The sequence below is a fragment of the Physeter macrocephalus genome, chromosome 9 (genome assembly GCF_002837175.3).
Source record: "Physeter macrocephalus isolate SW-GA chromosome 9, ASM283717v5, whole genome shotgun sequence".
NCBI classification, from domain to species: Eukaryota; Metazoa; Chordata; class Mammalia; order Artiodactyla; family Physeteridae; genus Physeter; species Physeter macrocephalus.
Window position 1 is genome coordinate 101,289,810 of NC_041222.1, and position 19,432 is coordinate 101,309,241.

The 19,432-nt window shown below is 34.9% G+C and overlaps 1 protein-coding gene across 2 annotated transcripts in view; it reads left to right on the forward strand.

The window, feature by feature from the left end:
• The first annotated feature begins 6,636 nt into the window (after positions 1-6,636).
• GLRA3 (glycine receptor alpha 3) overlaps positions 6,637-19,432 on the forward strand; it is a 172,517-nt gene continuing 159,721 nt past the window's right edge. Inside the window, exon 1 of one of the 2 annotated variants that reach the window (XM_024130871.1) lies at positions 6,637-6,757. In XM_024130871.1, coding sequence (XP_023986639.1) covers positions 6,687-6,757 — 71 coding nt within the window. In that variant the 5' untranslated portion in view covers positions 6,637-6,686. The remainder of the gene's footprint in view (positions 6,758-19,432) is intronic. The other variant, XM_024130872.1, reaches the window with a different exon arrangement.

Below are 19,432 nucleotides of genomic sequence, written 5' to 3' on the forward strand. Positions count from 1 at the left end.
TGTAGATGGATATATGCCTTATTATGTATTATCCAACAATAATAGAATTGCAATATTTAGACTTCAAATCACAAGTAATTAAAGTTTAGTATTAGTACATGTCCTGTGGCTGACCTATGAATAAAGAAAATATTATTTTAGTGATAAGCAATATGAATATATAAAGTATGATAAGGCTAAGGGATTGCTGAAATTTTCAGTTTTTTTCTAACCTGGATATTTAACAATATATATGAATATTCTTCATTTTCAAATTAAATCAGAGTTTTGGAGAAAATATTCTATTGGATTTGTTTGGAAGTAGTGTTGTTACTCATTTTGAAAATCACGTATTGCAATATACTCCAATCTGTAGTTGACTGCCATAATCAATTTAGCATATCATGACACATATATGATACTGAGAATGAGTATCATACTCAAAATTCATCTCAGGTGAAAAATGAAAAGAACATCAGTTAAGGTTTTGGTGTTTTGGGTTTTGTTTGTTTTAAAGCTTTTTATATTTCTTATATTTATATAAGAGGCCTGTGATGAAAAAAATCTACATGATGAGAAAACCTCCTCAGGAGTGTAAGTATGAAATGGAGGTTTTATTGGTTGGTGTATTAACAAGTGGGTGAAGGTATCTCCTGACATTACAGCCACATTTACATGTTGTCAACTAACCAGAAAACTTAGCAACAATTTTTAAATTTGTTCATTATTTGACCCAGTATTTACAGTCAGTCCTCCATGATATACCTCAAACTTATTTCCCACTATTTTCCTTCAGTCATCCTTTTTTTCATACCAATAGTGTAAATTGTTCAGAAGTTAGATAAAATTTGAAGGTCATTTCTGCCTTAAAATAATAATAGTGTGATATTGGAAAAGCTTCTTAAAATCACGGGAACTCAGTTTCCTCATTATTAAAACATGGTCAGAAATATGTATACCTTAGAATCTTGAGAGCAGAAATTAAGATAAGATATAAAATATCCAATACAGTAGTTAACTGCACAAATATTATTACTCAAATCCTATTCGCCCCACTTTTTTCTGCTTCTAAGCTTTTGAAGATTTTTTTTACCCTCCTACAAAGTTTTTCTGCTATAGTTTCCACTCATTCAAATTATAAAAATGAACCATGAACTGGTTTCAAAGCTTTGTTGACTATTCCCCGCTCTATCAATATTTTCTAATCTACTCGTGCTTTCTATTTTGAAGTAATGCTTTTGAATTCCCATAGCATTTCTCTTTGCTTCTTTCAATACTTAACATTCTATGAGATACTATGAATATTCACGTACACCTTACACATTATGTGTATTATAGTTCCTCTAGGACAAGGTTTGTTTCCCATTCACATGTATATCTCAGGAAGCTCCCAAGATGGTGCATATTATAAACCTTATATTTGTTGGTGAAGAAACTGTTTAAGGAAATAATTTGGAAGTACTTTTACAAGTCGTGCCTACTTGAGACCAAATATTCAGAGAAAGAACAAAATATCCAGTCAATTAAGCACTTCAAATATCCCACTATTTGAAGTCATTTAGGGAATTATGGCAAATTATCACTGCAATTTGGAGAAAAGAGGACAGTCTGAGAGTTAAAAAAGTAAATATCATAATAGAGTGTATTATATTAATCATATTTATAAATAAGGCACTCTCAGAGTGAACTGAAGACCCACATATAAACTCAAAGATTACTTTTAGATGGCTAAGGAATATATCTGGCCTGGAGAGAACACTATAATCTGAACAATTTTATGAAGAAAGAATAGGTTAAAAGAGATTAGTAAGAATGGAATCTTGAAAGAACTAAAGAGCAGAGAAAGTTTCTGCATTTGTTCATTCATTCAACACATATTTCTTGCTCATTTACCATCTGCCAGACATGTGCCAGGCATAAGGATGCACATTTCCCCTGCCTTCCAGGAGTATTCAAACAAAGACAAACAAATTCTAGTTTGATTTCTGAAGGAAATAAATCCCTAATATAAAGGCTTAGGGGAAATCTTATTGAAAGAAAGAAAGAGAGAGATTTATACTGTGAGTTCATGGCTGAAAGAGACTAGACATAAGAAGCACAGAGGAAGAAAGTTTGAAGTAGAGAAATCATGAGATAAAAGAGTCATGTACCAAAATGTTCATTGCAGCTCTATTTACAATAGCCATCCGCTAGGTGCCTTGTGACCACCTAGAGGGGTGGGATAGGGAGGGTGGCAGGGAGGGAGATGCAAGAGGGAAGAGATATGGGAACATATGTATATGTATAACTGATTCACTTTGTTGTAGAGCAGAATCTAACACACCATTGTAAAGCAATTATACTCCAATAAAGATGTTAAAAAAAAAAGAAAAAGAAACAGCTCATGTGACTGGTGCATTATGGGGGAAAAGCACACTAGAAAAAATGAGGCTGAGGAGATTGTCAGTGGAAAATCATTTAGAGCCAGCTGTGAAGAGGAATGTGGATTTCAATCTGTTGCAATGGAAAGGCATTGAACGGTCTTAGGAATAGAAATGACATCATTTGGTATACTAAAACTAACAAAGAACAAACAAAAACCCCTTAATAGTCACAGTGGAGAGTTAATCAAGGGGAATAAGAGAGCAAGCAAGAGAAAAAATTAGGAGGCTGTTGCTGCGATCCATGTGAGAAATTTTGTAGCCTGGAAAAAAAAAAAAGGAGATAAATCATTGGATATTTCTCCTACTATTTCAAAAAAGGAAGGTCACCTGATCAGCTAACATGTCATTATTATTGTAGTCTCTTCAGTATGTAGATCCCTATGCAAAAGACAAATTCACTAGGCACACATACTTGGTGATGGTATCTATCACTGCCATAGGATTAATTCTCCTCTACCTAATTTGTATTAAACATGTGACTTTCTGATTGATTTTTAAATTAAAGCTTGTTTCAATCTTCCCAGAGTGTTAATTCAAAGATGTGACTATACTAATTATTCCAAAAGTGACATTGCTTTTTATAAGTTTTAAAACTGACATTTGGACTCATACACAAGCTTTTGATGAGATGGCTAGAATGACCCAATGCTACTGAATCTGATCGACTCTCAGTAAATAGTTATTAACCCGACACTACATTAACTTCAAAAAAGTAAGTAAAAATTTCACTAAATAACAAATCATTTTAGCAGTATGTACAAAATATTATATATGTTTAGCTCATTGGTAGTAACAATTGAGCATATGAAAAAAGCTTTATCTTTACATTGAAATTGATCTACTTTTCTGTAGCTTAAGTAATATGCATATATCTTGAGACAATAGTGAAAATACACCATTAAAGATAGCTCTGTGGTTAGTATACAAAATACTGGACAATGCGCCTGAAGCACCAAATTCAGTTTTGATATCTTCAACTTGCTGAATACGAAGGTTAGTAACCATCACGTAACCACTTTGGGCTACAACTCCTTCCTTGTAAAAGGAAAATATTAAATATGAGGAAGATTAATATCTCATTTAGCTCACAAGTGCCATGTCTTGTCCAATGTGAAAAATAATCTATTAGTACAAGAAGGAAATAATAAAGGCCTGAAGAAGAAGAGCAGAGATGTGGCTATATCAGAATCCAGCTTAATTGTACATGAATGCTAGTCAGATGCTCATCAGCCAGAAAATGGTCTTTTTTTCCCAAAAACATATTCATTCACCTACCCATACAATCAGGACAGTTATTCTCCAAAGAGTAAAATTTACAAGAATGGCTACCACAATATGTAGTTGCATTAAATTTATTCTGACTTTATAGAAATTAAGAATAAACAACATAAAAATCCATAGACAAGAAGCACTGGGAAATTAATCATCAAATGTTAAAAGAAACAAGACAGTACAACGCACTTTGATTCATTTCTAATTATTTAATCAAAGTTAATCTAGTACCCCACGCACTGTAACAAATTCATTCGTTTACTAATTTAAAAATAATCATATTTCTAGTATGATCATTGACACATTCCACAAACATTGAGTAGCTACTCTATGCTAGGTGCTATGCTAAATAACAGCCATTATTTCACTCTGGTGGAAAAGTCAAACAAATAAATGAGGGGAAGTAATTTGAAGGAAGGAAGGAAGTAATTTGAAGGAAATAATCATGGTGCTATGAAAAACAAGTAATATGGGGGGAATTCCCTGGCGGTCCAGTGGTTAGGACGCTGGGCTTCCACTGCAGGGGCACGGGTTCGTTCTGCGGTTTGGGAACTACTAAAATCCCTCATGCCTCAGGGCGCAGCCAAAAAAAAAAAAAAGAAAGAAAAAGAAAAACAAGTAATATGGGGATTCCAGCCATCCTCGTATATGACATTATATTCAATAAACTGATTGACTATGTAAATTTGATCAAGTCTAACGTTCCTGTGTTTTCATGTTAATGATGAGATGAAACAGCTAAAATTATCCTGCCTTTTAAGCTATCATGTAACATAATAATCCAGATAATGTAAACACAGAGCTTTAACTATTATCCACTGATTTGCTCACTTAAACAAACATTCATTGGCTGTCTCCTTTGGGCCAGAGTATAAATCTCAGAGGTCATCAGTTCCCTCAATAAATACATATTTTTAAAGATATATTAAGTAAAGGTATTTTTTAAAATATATTACTTTTCCAAAGATAGTGATGAAGCAAGGCAAGGAACCCAGGTCTTCTTGAAATATAGTAAGTTTTGTTTTTTGATTGTGTGTGGTTTATAAAACAATTACTGCTATTCAAAGAATGACCAACTAAAAAGCATTTGCACTTAGAAAGCTTTCAAAAGATTCACTGAAAAACAGCGTTAATTAAAATTATATGAAACTTCTCAAGATAGAAACATTCATGGGCAGAATCAACGATATTCCTTAAGAGGCTTCTGGAAGTTTGTGATTTAAGTCGGAAAACCAAATGTGAAAAGAGACAGGTTTAATAATAATGTATGGAAATAAATCCAAAATTTATTTACACGGAATATAAATAAGCTTGTCTACTAAAGAGTAAAGAGAAAGATTTTTTTTTCACTGTGCCCTCATTTGGAGGGTAGAAATTAGTGACATACTTTTCCAATTAAACAGAGAATTATGGGATAATTGATTGTCAATTGCTCTTGGATTTAATTAAGAAGAAAACGTTTGTGAGAAAGGAAAGACATTATTGGCATGTAGTTTGGTCATTGAGAAAGGTAAGAGATTAAAGTAGGGCTTTCAGAATAAATACCTGAGGGAGTTTTGGGAAAAAGCTAAGATTCAAGGAATGAATATTTTGATCCTAGTTGATAGTAAATAAAAGCCACTTAAAGATCTAATAGCCTAAGTTTTAATGATTAAAAATTCCATTATTTCGAGGTGCATGAAGAAGCATAGAAACGTGTACACGATCTCTCTCTCACACACGCACACTCACTTTCCCTTTCCAGTGTTCCAATCCAAGTCCCTATATAAATGGTTAGGGAGGGGTGGGGGAGGGAGAGAGTTGGATGGAAGAAGAAAAGATGAACCATATGACCTAGTTGTCGTTCTCCCTGGACCTTAATGTTAAGATATGGAAAACGCCTAAGAAAAAACGGGTGTGTAGCGTTGTCCCCTCAGAAGCCATCTCCTTAGGTTTCCCACCTTCATCTTTTTAGAACCCGTATTGTCACTGAAGGAAACTCAACTGACTCTAGTCAACAACGCTTCCCGGCCAGAAGCCGGCCAGGGTTGTGAGACGATTCTAGAAGCAGCTGATTCTCCTGTTTCGCTGGTTTTCAGCACCACATTCTCTGCTCTTCCCTAGACCTCTCCAAGGGTCTGGGTTTACTGTTGACTTTTGCATTTTGACGTAAGGTCAAAGAGACAGGGTCACATCCGAAAAGACCTTTTATTACTAAATTGCGCCTTCTCCCGGAAGGGAACAATGGAGGGTCCCTGTAGCGCGATTCTGCTACCTAATCCATACATGCTGCTGACTCCCCCAATTCTTAGCGCAGTTCTTAGCGCAGAGGCTTCCCTCCCCCAATTCCTTCCAGTTGCGGTTTAGGCTCTGCACCAGTTACTCAACGCTTTTTTTTTTTTTTTTTTTTTTTTTTTTTTAAAAGCCTGGCGAGCTAAGCACCGCCTACCGTCGTGAGTGGCCTGTCACTCTGCCCCGCTGTGCGGTTGTGATTGGCTGGCGAGACCGTGTCGTCTGGCCCCGCCCCCGCTTCCCTCTGCCACGCTAGTGGCCCGGGGTTTACCCAAAGGTAGACAGTGCGACTCGGGCGGGCGGTGCTTGGGGCAGGTGCAGACGCATCCTTGCTCCCGCTGTTGCGCTTCTTTCTCCAGTCGTGGGTCTGAGTCAGGAAGGGACTAGCGTTCTTCTTTTGCCGCTAGAGCTCCCGTGAACTGCTGCCCAGAACCTAGGCACCTCAGACTTCTCATCTCATCCGTTATTCCGCTGTCACTGTATAAATCACCTGCACATGTGTAATCCTGTGACTCTCCCTTCAGCTCCTGCTCAGAGAAGGGGTCGAAAGGGAATTTCAAGTGTTTGAAAGAGAGGGTCTCCGCGGATCGCGGGGAGCTGTCTCAGGTGCTGAAGCTTTCCAGGCGTTGCTCTCCACCAACACCACACGCAGTTAGACTGCACACTCTCATTCCCGGCTTTCTCCTTCCCCATGCCTTGGCTAAGACTCATTGCAGAGTCGTGAATCTTTCCCTCCGTATCATGGCCTACGTGAGACACTTTCGGACATTAGTTTCGGGATTTTACTTCTGGGAAGCAGCCCTGCTACTCAGGTGAGTCTACTTGTATTTAACAGTTGGAGAACTCATTCAAGCCTTGCAACTACTTGTCATGGATGAAACCAAGAATGCAACTCGAAGTTGACTTGTTGAAAGTGTCCCTTAAATCGTATTGTTTTCTATCTAAAGGTATCTAGCAGTCTATCTCTTGAGACCTCTACAACATGTAACTTTGCTCTGTTTTCACTAATTAATGTATTTTAGTAACTGGCATCTTATATTATTTGCAGCTGAGGTTACCCTAGCAAAAAAATATTTCCAAAGCCTAGGTCTTCCTTCTCAAATTGCTTTAAGTGTTTCTTTTTTCTAAGTGAATTATAAATTCTGGGTGTTACTCTCTTTTTTGAAAGTTACAAAACATTTAGTAATTAGAAATGGAACATTACTTTTTAAAAGACAAAGAAAGTCTAGATCATAAACATTTAGTGATCAGAGACGTTCTGAACATTGTTGATATATCCAGAGGTTAAGTTCAAATGAATAAAATAATAAAGGCCTTGTAAGTACTATTTTCTAAAGAGCCTGGTTCATGGAGGCAAAATAATAAATAAATCACCAGATATGTTCTATGCCAAGAATATTTTGGAGAAAGTAATAAGAAACCTATTGAATGGTAAAATTGTTCTATGATGTGTCATTTTCTTATCATATCCAGTCATATTTGGTAGGCTTTCTTTTTTTTCTTTTTAATTAAAAGAGAAGAGAGACTAAACACAAGATCAAGTAATTTAACCCCCATTCTTCATCAAACAATATATAAGCAAGATACTGCTCATATGGATTTTTGAACCAACAATATAAATTTTACTTTACTATTATAATTACCTTAAAATTTCCATTTTTTGGCTCACAAGACTTTCAAGAAGATTGAAATCAAATAATGAGAGTAACTAAGTTATGTGTATAATGATTTCCATTTGAAGTATGTAAATATTCTTTTCTGGGTTGCTATGTCAAGTTTTCATTGTTAGGCACGTTAGAAAAACATAGCGTATCCCATAATAACTACCTTTAGTAACAGGAACTGGTTGTGAAGGTTATTATATTTCTGAAATTATCGATTTTTTCTGAAGTAAAGTGTTGAAACCATTGTAAATCAGAATATTTTCAGTGAAAAATATTTTAATGACAGTAAATTTTTGTAACTTTACAATTGTTACAAATTTCATACGTAGTGATCAAAGCAAAGAATGTAGAGCTTTTACATTTATGTAAATTGTATGGAAAGGAGTACAAAATTCATGTCATAAGATAAATTGATTATTTTACCATAATTATTTCTTAATATCTTAGATAATACACATACTTATTTTTTTCAAAGAGATCAGAAGAGCTGAGCTGATAGATACTTAGATTTAGGAAGTTTAATGTTAATAACTAAAATATTTTGATCGATGAGGTCAAATTTGTATAATGGCAAATCACCATGATATTTGTTATAATATATTCTTAGAAAGAATTTATCTTCATTAATATTAAATAATTTAGTTTAAAATGCTTTTTATGAATAGTCTAAAAATGTAATCACTTGAAGAAGACATACCCAATATAGAAGTTTTGGTGATACATATATTCTTCATCAAGTTTTTCTTTTTTCGTTCACAAATCGAAAAAAAGTTTTCTGTATCTTAGACTGGTCTTAGATGAGAGTAGCTCATCACTCTATGAAGAACTTTAATCATACATTAAAAAATTAAGTATTTTTATTTTTCAGTGATGGTCCTTGAAGGAAAATTTTCTGTAGAAATTTCCTTTAGAAAGTGAAGCTCCCTCTACTGGAAATATCTTGCAAAATACAGTTTCTTTATGGAGACCATTTTTGTTCGCTAAGCCTATTCGTGAGGTATTGAGCAAAAAAGGAAACATGTAAAGGAAAAAATAAAGTCAAAAATTATTTTGTTTAAATTCATAAATATATCTTTTTAATTTAAAAATATTATTTCCAGGGAAATTTGGAAGTAAGAACAACAACCAGAAACCATATATGAAGTTTTAATTAAATAACATACTAGTAGGAGCATTTTTTCATAGGTTTAAGGTTTTAAAATTTTTTATTGAGATATAAATGCACACAGAAAAATGCGCAAACAACAAAGTTCCAAATAAAGTGGCCCAAAGGTAACACACCATGTCAAGAGACCACGGATCAAGAAGTAGAATTGTCAGCATCACACGAGCATTCACCCTGCCCCCTCTTACCACCATATCTTTTCCCAAGCACTACTTTGCCCCAAAATCATCTCTATCCTGACTTATGCGGCAATAAAAGTTTTTCCTGCTTTTGAACTTTATATAAATACTTATTTGAGTCTGCTTTATTTTTATGAAACATATGTGATTTATCTGTGTTATAGCATGTAGCAGTAGCTCGTTTATTCTCATTTCTGTATGGTATTCCATTATATGAAGACATCACAATCTACCCATTGTCCTACTGAGGAATATTTGGGTATTTTTTTAGGTTTTGTCTAGTGCTGCTATGAACCTCCTTGATCATGCCTTTTTTTGGTGAATACATGTGAATACCTGCATTTTGGGGACTATATGAGTTGGGTCCAAGAGTTTCACTAGGCAGAGGAATTGCTAGAATGTAGGGTGGATATGAGTATGGTTAGATTTAGTAGATACTGCAAGTTTTCTAAGGTAGTTGTACATAGTTAAACCCCTATCAGTAATATATGAGAGTTCCTATTGCTATTACTAGTACAAAATTTGATCAGTGCAATATTACTTTAAAAATTTATAGCGCTTTCGTAGACTATTATTGTAAGCCCACAGATGATGTTTTAGTTTCTATCTTGGCATAATTTCTACATTTTAGTAAATGAGTTTTTTTTTTAATTACGAAGTTTCTCTCCCCACAGAGATTCTACAAGTCAGTACCACTTTATTTTTTTTTAATTAATTAATTTATTTATTTATTTTTGGCTGCGTTGGTCTTCGTTGCTGCGCGTGGGCTCTCTTTAGTTGCGGCGAGCAGGGGCTACCCTAAATTGCGGTATGCGAGCTTCTCATTGTGGTGGCTTCTCTTGTTGCAGAGCTCAGGCTCTAGGCGCGTGGGCTTCAGTAGTTGTGGCACACAGGCTCAGTACTTGTGGCGCACGGGCTTAGTTGCTCCCCGGCATGTGGGATCTTCCTGGACCAGGGCTCAAACCTGTGTCCCCTACATTGGCAGGCAGATTCTGAACCACTGCGCCATGAGCGAAACCCCAGTAAATGAGTTTTATTAAGGCAAAAACAGCAGAACAAAAACATTTACTACTATAGTATAATTAGGAGTATTCATTATCAGAATACATCAGGTATTAAAAATGTAATATTTAAAGGGAACTTATTAAAGAGGCGAATTCTTTTAATAAATACAAGTCAGACACAGACATAAGAAATCTAAATTTCCTAGTAGTGAAGTTTTTAAAATTTTCACATTTTGCTCAGATATTGCTGTTTTTTGAAAAAATTTTCCTATGGCTTTTGGATTCTACTTCTCATACTAATAAAATAAAGAACTAAACACCAGTGTTCAGCTTTCTTTGAAATGTAAATAAGTGATGATTATGAAGAGCTTACAGAACAAACTCCAAAAGCAGGAGAACTGCCAAAAATATTTCATCTAAATTAATTATTTTCACAACATACAATTTTGTTTTTCATCTTTATAGTTTGATACCAACACAGACTTGCTATTTGAATAAATTATGGTATATTGTGTCAAAACACTGAATGTATGAATTTCATACTTTATGATAATCACAAACAAAATGTTTTCTTGATTTACTTCAAAGCCTAAGAAAAACATTTTGGCATAGAATTTCTTGTCTTTTGCTATTGGTACATTTTGGAGGATGGGGAAAATTCTTTTTAATGTTGGGTCTATTTTCTTATGTAAGATTTTGAAGAAAAATGTACTTCAGGGAATAAAGTCATTATTATGATGATTTCTTGTATGTAGGTACTGTAGCAGGATTCTACATAGTGTTTTTAAATTATTCTACACATAATATATGCTTCTTCCCTTTGTATCTATAAATAATCATACGCTTTCCTAAGTATAGAAGGATCGTGGCCCAGTTCTCTAGTCAATGCCTCAAGCAGTTTGCAGATTCAGGAAACAGCTTTTAAATATTTCCTCTTGTATGTAATTTTTCTCTCCCTTGATCACACAACTGTGTACTGAGGCAAGTCAATCACCAAATATGTGTTTAATGTGTAATGTTAAGCAATTCAACAAGATTTCATCATCACATTCTGTGCACACATGTTTGTGCTAGGTACAGTTTGGCTATGGGTGATTGGGAAATTATCACCTTTCTCATCATGGAACTTAGAGTCTAGCAGGAAAGAAAATACAAAGGGCCAAGTGACAAAAGAAAAACAGAAACAGCAATGTTTTAGGCAATGTGAAATAGGGAAGTTCCCCAGGGGGTTGGTACTTGTGCTGGATCTTATAAGATGCTTGTTCAATGGGCAGAAATGAGATATAAAGAAAATATTCTATGCAATAGGAATGATACAAGCCTATAATGTGCGAAAGGAATGGTGATGGTCAAATTCAGTTGAAAGATTTCCAATTTATGGTTTAAAATCATATTCTGCTAGCAACAACTACTGAGCTGACTACAATAATAAACCAGCCGAAATGTGGAGTTGCAGCTTCCTTTCATAATGGAATATGGATGAAGTTTAGAAGCAAATAATTTAATTATAACTGGATAGTTATCATTATAGGAGTGGTCTGGTAACTTGGCTCAAAATATCTCTATAAATCCCTTTCTTTCAGAGGTAGAGTTTACCTCAAAATTACAATTAATCATAAGATTGCTAATAATCATCAGTAATAGTAAAAAACTATGTAAACAGACAACAATGACAAGACTACTAGAAGAAAAGGACAATCTGCTTGTTTTAGAGTTTGGAGATCATGTTTGAATTTTTCATCAAAATATGATCTCTTTAAAGAAAGAAAATCAGGTATAGGATTTGGATTGTTGGAAGAAAAGGGGACAGTGAACTTGGTTTGGGGGGTTTTGAGTTTGAGATGGTAGCAGTAGATCTGGGTATCCTGCTGTCAGCTGAGAACACAGAGACAATTGCTTGAACTGTAGACTGAACAGTTAAACTGTTACAAAGGTGATCACACTGTGAGCAAAGAACAGAAAACAGAAAAAATATTTATATGAGATGAAGGTAGAACATTTAGAGCAGGGCACAGAGATGTACTCAGAGAGAGTCCTGAGCCAAACTGTGGAGGTGCGACTGGTCATAAACAAGTGACAAAGTCATAGATTTATCATAATTTTATACTGTCGATCCCAAGGACTTGCTCTTATCAATAGCATATATCTATCCCTTTTCTATAGAGCCTTCGAATGCTCTAATTTCAACTAATCTCATAAACTAGTCCACAGTCACGGATGATTAAAAACAAGTTTTCTCAGTAGACTTTTAGGGAATTCTTTTGGAATTCTTTTGGAGAAGATGCATCTTTAACTTTTCCTTACTACATGAAGCATATTGGATGAATCCTCCTTGATTTTCCCACCAAACCTGTCTCTTAAACTCCTCGCCAAATGATTAGCGTTATACTTGGATTAACTGTATTTATTGAAAATGAACTCCTGTGTATGCAGATGTCCATTTTGAAACATGGGTGGTTTGTCTTTCTCCACTAGAAGAAAACTGTAGCTTTGTCTTGTTGGAAAAATGCATCAAGAAGAGAGATAAGTGAGTTAGCTTCGAGAACTGGTTCTGGAGTGAAGGCAGGCATTCTAAGACAGGACCAACTGTTTAGTAACAAACAGAAAGTGTGTGAATAGAATGAGCTCTTTCGCCCCAGAAAATGAAGCTATTCTAACAACTGCATGGCAACCACACACATTTTAGGAAACAGTTTGAAATCCTCAGATGTTGTCAGAAGAGGAAGCAATAGCAAAAAATAAAATAAATAAAATTTAAAAAGCAGCTCCGTTACAGTGTATTTCTGAAATTCTTTCAGAATCTCCATACTAGAGATGTTTTTAGGAGGAAGTATTACCAGTACCTCTCAGAAAATTTGATACACAGAAGCAGTAACCTCAGTGGTACAACTAAGAATAGCATAAAATGGAAAGGTTATTAACGTCCTCTGAGATAGCTTATTGCATGGAATAACTTCCAGTGCAAACGATGAAGCATTCCCTAGGAGTGCATGCAAAATTTGCACGCTGACAAAAATAACCGATTAGGATTTATAGACCCTGAGATATTTCTGGTACTACTTTACACACATTGCCAATATGGGATGGTTGGGCTTACATTAGAGGTAACTAGTCCATCCAATATTGTACCTAAATTTGAAAATCTCTCAAAAATATCTATAACAGGTAGTCATCCTGTAAATGTTAAAATTTCCAGCAATAAGGACCTCTTTACTTGAAAAGGAAAATATTTATCAAACAATTTTAATGAATAAAAACCAAAATGTCATTCTGTTTTCTCTTGGACATAAGAAACTTCCTTTGGGCGTATGTGCTCCCCTTCCCCAAATATTTGTTTCTGTATTTTTTTCCTTTTTTTTTAAGCTTGCTTCTTCACTTAAAATGACCATCCTGCTTGTGGAGAGTGTGGTTTTTATTTGAGACATAGTTTGAATTGATAATATTTTCCATGTGGTTGCTCCATGCATGAAGCTTGTATGCTCCAGTTGCAGGGTGCCTGTAGAAGTCTACCTGAATCTCTTTGTAACTTTATAAAAGTCTATGGATCAATGACTGCATTTCCAGGCAGTGTGCAAAGTGCTGGAGAAGCAGAATTTCAACTTTCTATAATATGCCACCTTAGGGGGGAGACATGTGACATCACCTTCAAATGTGTGTTTTAGATTTTCATGGAAGTCTTGTCTCCTTGATTGTAACTCCCATGAGGATAGGATTGTTTCTGATCTTGTTTTACTGCCATAATATTTAATTCAATGTCATGTGTGGAGTAGATGCTCGATAAACAACAGATCAGCACTGAGATGACACCTACCTGCCTGTCATCTCTGTTTATCTATCTATAACTCTAGATTTGAATTTTATTTCAACCTGTGTTATTACTTGGAGTGGAAAGGGAATCTTGTGTTCAAGATATCATAAAGGCTATAAGATCAAATAAATTGCCTCAGAAGATGTTACCGGCTCTGAGAAGTTGTAAAACAGACATAAATTGGCAGCTCCCAGTGGAAAAGTGATAGATTTGCTTCTCCTTATCACCATGAGAAATTGAAATTTCTATTGTATAATGCATTATTTCTCAACCTATTTTCCCCATCACTGCCTCCTAAGAAGCCCTTTAAAGATATTTTTAGACTTTTTTTTTCTAATTGCCTGCATGAAATTGTAATATCACAGTACATTGTATATTTGCTCATGTGTAGTATATAGGCATAGATACATAGAGATAGAGATAGATCTGTGCTTTATATGTAAGAAGAGTAAGATTTTTCACCCCCAAGACAAAACTGTCACCCACCTTCCTTGGGGTGATAACACCCCTCTTGAGAATGCACGGTGTAAAGGTTGCTACTTTTTATGATACTTAGACTATAGTTGTATAGTTTCATTGTTTGGAGTCATGACCTAGAAGTAAAGCAATCATTTATCTATTGACACCGTTTAAGATAATTTAATCCTAAAAGCATTAGAAAACTTTAGTGACATTTTTTCTGTAAATACATAAAGTTCCCAGAAGCCACTAGGCTTCCATCAATAAATTTCAAATCACAGCTGCCTCTACCAACATCACTGTTCAATGACTTTCATAATTTCATGAAACTATTTAAAAAAAATCTTGGAGATAATATCATTTACAGTTTACTTTTCTATGATTTAGACTCTTTTGACTTTCTTTTGTTTTCAAAGTAAGATAAATGAAAAAGTTCAAATTCCTTTTTAAAGTTAAATTTATAGTTGTTATAGAAAGGATCTCAACAGTTAGTACTGACATAAGGTCTGGATATTCTTCAATTCAGGAGTTCAGGGATATGTACAAAAAGCTGAGAGTAATGTTACCATTAAAATAAAAACTGATTGGGACTTCCCTGGCGGTCCAGTGTTTGAGTCTTCACCTCCAATGCAGGGGGTGTGGGTTCAATCCTTGGTCGGAGAGTTAAGATCCCACATGCCTCACGACCAGAAAACCAAAACATAAAACAGAAGCAATATTGTAACAAATTCAATAAAGACTTAAAAAAAATGGTCCACATAAAACAAAAAAACTGATTGAAAGAAAATAGAGTAACAAGTAAAATGCTACTAATAGAAAATAAAGCAGGAATGATTATTAATTGGCAGTAAAGTGTCAGCAAATCATCAGAAAACGATGTTTATCTTGCTGTTTGGTTTTGGTTTGCTTTGGTTTGGTTCATATTGGCCATGCAATACTTAAGGTGGGGACTTGGGGGAAGATAAATGATGTGAACGTTGATGAAACAACCACTCAAATACCATCCATCAAATGCCTGGGAGGACCATATGCATTCTATCTGTCTGGCTAATTTCTACTCGACTCACTTTGCCTTCTTGAAGAATCCTTCTCTGAGCTCCCCCAAGTCTAGGTGAGGATACCTCCTCTGTGCTTCCAGGAATACAGTACCTTTATTATTGCATATGTCCCAGGGCTGTGGTAATGGCCTGAATACTGCCTCTAGTTCAAACTGTGAAGTCCTGGACGGCAGGGACAGTAACATATTTCTAGTTCTATCACCAGGGCTTAAAAGAGTGTCTTGCACACTGACAGGGCTCACTCATTTCTGAAATGAAACACTTCCCCCCCCCAAACCAGATTTACAATTTCAAATAAATAATTCTAGGCATAAATAAAAATACTATGCTGTCTTTCTTTCCTTCTAGCATTTAGGAGGAAAATTAGAGATTTGGTGCTTTGTTTCTTTTTCTTTATTTCCAATTTTTTTTGTCTGTGGTAATATATTTACCCACTTGCCTCTTATCTCTCTTTTCTTTCACAGAAAATATTCTTCTACATTTTTCCGTTTCCTCACTACTTACCTATGTCTCACTTGTTCCTATCTGGGATCTATCCCCACCTCTACAAAATGAAGCAGTACTGAGCTTGCATGTCATGATAGCTTCTTCTTTTAAACATTGGAAAAAGGGAATAGCACTTAACATAAAAAAGGTTGTAGCAAATAACTATTTCATGTATACATAAAATATATATATACATATATAAAATATATATAAAAAATATTTTAAAGCAACATATAATTTTTAATTATCTACTTTTTGTAAGATCTCTGCAGTGAAAAAAGAAGACATAATTAAATGACCATTCTAAATAATAATCAAATAAATAATGCATATTCTCAAGGCATAATGTTTGAATTTCTATTATGGCACCTCTCACAGTTCTGGGATCAGAATCACTGACACGTTTCCAATTCCCTAGATAAACTGAGAACCATTGATATCACAGAATATTTGTTTTTGCCTTTAATCTGTTTACTCACATATATTTAACGTTTTAAGCCCAAGAGACTCTATAAAGGGTGGTTGAATGACAATTTCTTTTTTGCTGGCAATTGTTGAAAATGTAATCATGAATAACTAACAAAAATAATAACAATTATAAATATTGAGAAGAGAAAATATCTTTTTTGGAATGCAAAGGAGTATAAAATTTTTATAAAGAGGCAGGGAATTTAAATGGACCGTGAACAGTTGATGGAATGTGAGTGGGCAGGAAAGAGGGAAGAGTGTTTCAGACAGAAAAAGCATCCTTAGAAAAGACAATGGGCCAGTCTCCATGTGAAATGGAGGATACGGCAAACTTCATAGTAACATCTCTACCATGGGCCCCCCAAGATTTCCTGTCTAATAAATTCATGCTGTATGTTGTTTTAGAACTAACTTCCTGGGGAAAATCTATATGACTATTGTAGGGTGTTAGAAAACATCAGCAAATATTTATTCCAATAATAGTTTTCTCTATTTCTAAACAAAATATTTCATTGTTATCACTTGCTTATGAGGGAAGAGAATACTCACATAAGCTACTTTGTATTCACTAGTTCTGTTGATATCACTATACATATATTTTTGTTAATTTGTATCATTTAAATGTGTATCCGAAGTCTGAGTACTGAAACTTAATTATTAGTAGATCAAAGAAAACAAAAATCCAAGAAAAGGAGAGATTTATGACCTTTCATAGTTTTATAAACAATTGCATTCCTGACAAGGGAAAGAAGAATGACACATGATAAAATCGTAATGAAAAACTTAAAAGCAATCTATCTCTATGAATTCCTTTCTTATTATAAAATAATAAAACACTCTACTATGCATTAAATGATATTTTCCACCAGTTCTTAAATTGCTCCTATTTAAGAAGAGAATTACCTTTAGCCTATTAAAACACTAAGGGACCCAACTTTGTATAGTACTGCCTAGTAAGAAGAAATGCACCTTCTGTGTATTTCTCTTGCTTCTTGTTTTATTTATTGGGAAGAATAGAGGTAGCAGAGGATTATACGGATAAAACCATTAGAAATCTCTCTTCTGCCTTATGTTGCTTCTTTCTGACAACTTTAAAACCCTTTAAAAGATTATGAAATCTTTTTTCCCCTCTTAAATTCCTGAAATTGGGCTTATCTCTTTCTTCCTACAAATCTTAAATACGGTACGTATCATCAAAGACACTGAATCTACTGCAGACCTCAGCTGGTGCCTCCTGAGATTATATAGAGAATTAGATTTTATGTGTAGCCTAAATATCTCCCCCTAAATAATAATATGTAAACTTAAAATTTTGCTCTACTTCAAAAGGCCAAAGTGTATGACATTCTTTGTGTGTCTTTGTATGGTTATATATGTCAACTTACAGCAAAAATTACATCAGAAAAGCTTAATCAGTATGAAAAAAATTCAAATTCCTGGAACATATGAAAATTCAAGCTCAAAAATACAGTAGTAAAAAAAGATGAGATTTATACCTCTACAGGAAAGAGCTAGTTTATTTTAGATGGTTTCTAAACTAACTTTTCTTGCCTCAGTCTTCTCTGTGCATGCACTTGTGTGCACATGTGAAAACAAGAAGGAATTTAGAGAAAGAAGACTCAGGTCAGATCTCAGCTCTGTCTTTGAAGGGCTGGGTGGCTTTTCTATACACTGAGTGATTGTACTTAACATGCTACTTTAAAAATGTAATGGGTAAAGCTGTATCCATCTATGGAATACATTTTTTTTTAAACGAACACAGTCAGAAACACACTAATCTCTCCTTAAGAGAAAATACGTACTTAGCATTACAGCTATAATTTCTCACTTCACCTAATATCAGTAGCCTTTATTCAAAGAAACTATTTTTTTTTCTAAAATCCATTGTAGTGGTAGATGTGAAAGATGTTGAGTGGCAGGAAAATAAACAAGGGATAAACAGACTAGCCCTTTATAGCTGTGTTAGTTGAGATTAGGTTCATTTGTGACTGACAAAGTGCACAATAATATTGGTTTAAGAAAGATTTGTTTTTCTTTCAAAAAAAGGAAAAAGAAAAACCATGGAAGCAACCAGACCACATCTGGAATGGGAGTTTACTGATCTTTCTATCTTCTTGTTTTGTCATTCTTAATGTAGGATTTCTTCCTTGAGATCCAAGATAGATGCTCTGATTTCAGAAATCATAGCTGCTTTCCAGCTATCAGAAAAGAAGAAGAGGCTTACCTTTAAAGGCATTTCCAAGAAGTTAAAGATTTCTCAGTTTCACTCTTAGCTTTGAGTGTCCATGTGGCCAAGTTCTGGCCACTAAGTTGCAAAAGGAAGTGGCATGTTTGGGTTTTTGGAGGTGCATGCAGAAGGGAGGTCCAGAGGCTCCAGCTCATATTTTACATTCACCGTTATGGAACTCAGTCTTTCAAGTGAAGCCAAAGGGAATTATTACAAGTAGGAAAGGAGCATGATCAGATTGTGTCTCAGAAATATCACTAAAGAAGTAATATGGATAAGATACAAGGATGTAATGTACAGCACAGGGAATAGAGCCAATATTTGATAATAACTACAAATGAAGTACAATCTATAAAAATATTGAATCACTATGTTTTAAAAAATAAAAATTGATAAAAATAAAATAAGCCTCAGGCAAATTTGATATATGTATTACTAGTAATATGCATATATATGAGTGAAATATTGTCAAGGAACATTTATCAATACGTATACATGCAAGCATATACGTAATAATGTATACATTTATTGGAAGTGCATGTTTGGATATTTTTAAAGTTTTGGAGTGGGCAATTATAGAAGTTTGGAGAGCACTTGTCTAGAGGAGAGATACACAAGAAAGTGATAATACGTGTGTGTGTGTGTGTGTGTGTGTGTGTGTGTGTGTGTGTGTGAGAGAGAGAGAGAGAGAGAGAGAACTGCTTTAATGAGAACATAGGATTCACTAAGTGCACAAGAGGGCACATAATTGTTAGTTCGGGGGTGCAGCGTGGAGGCAGGACAACTTTTCAAAAGATGTGGTCCTTGAATTGAATTGTCAAAGTGAGAAGCAAAGGTGGTCTGGGCAGAATCAATTGCCTGTGCAAAGATGTATGCACAGGGCTTCCCTGGTGGCGCAGTGGTTGAGAGTCTGCCTGCCGATGCAGGGGACGCGGGTTCGTGCCCCAGTCCGGGAAGATCCCACGTGCC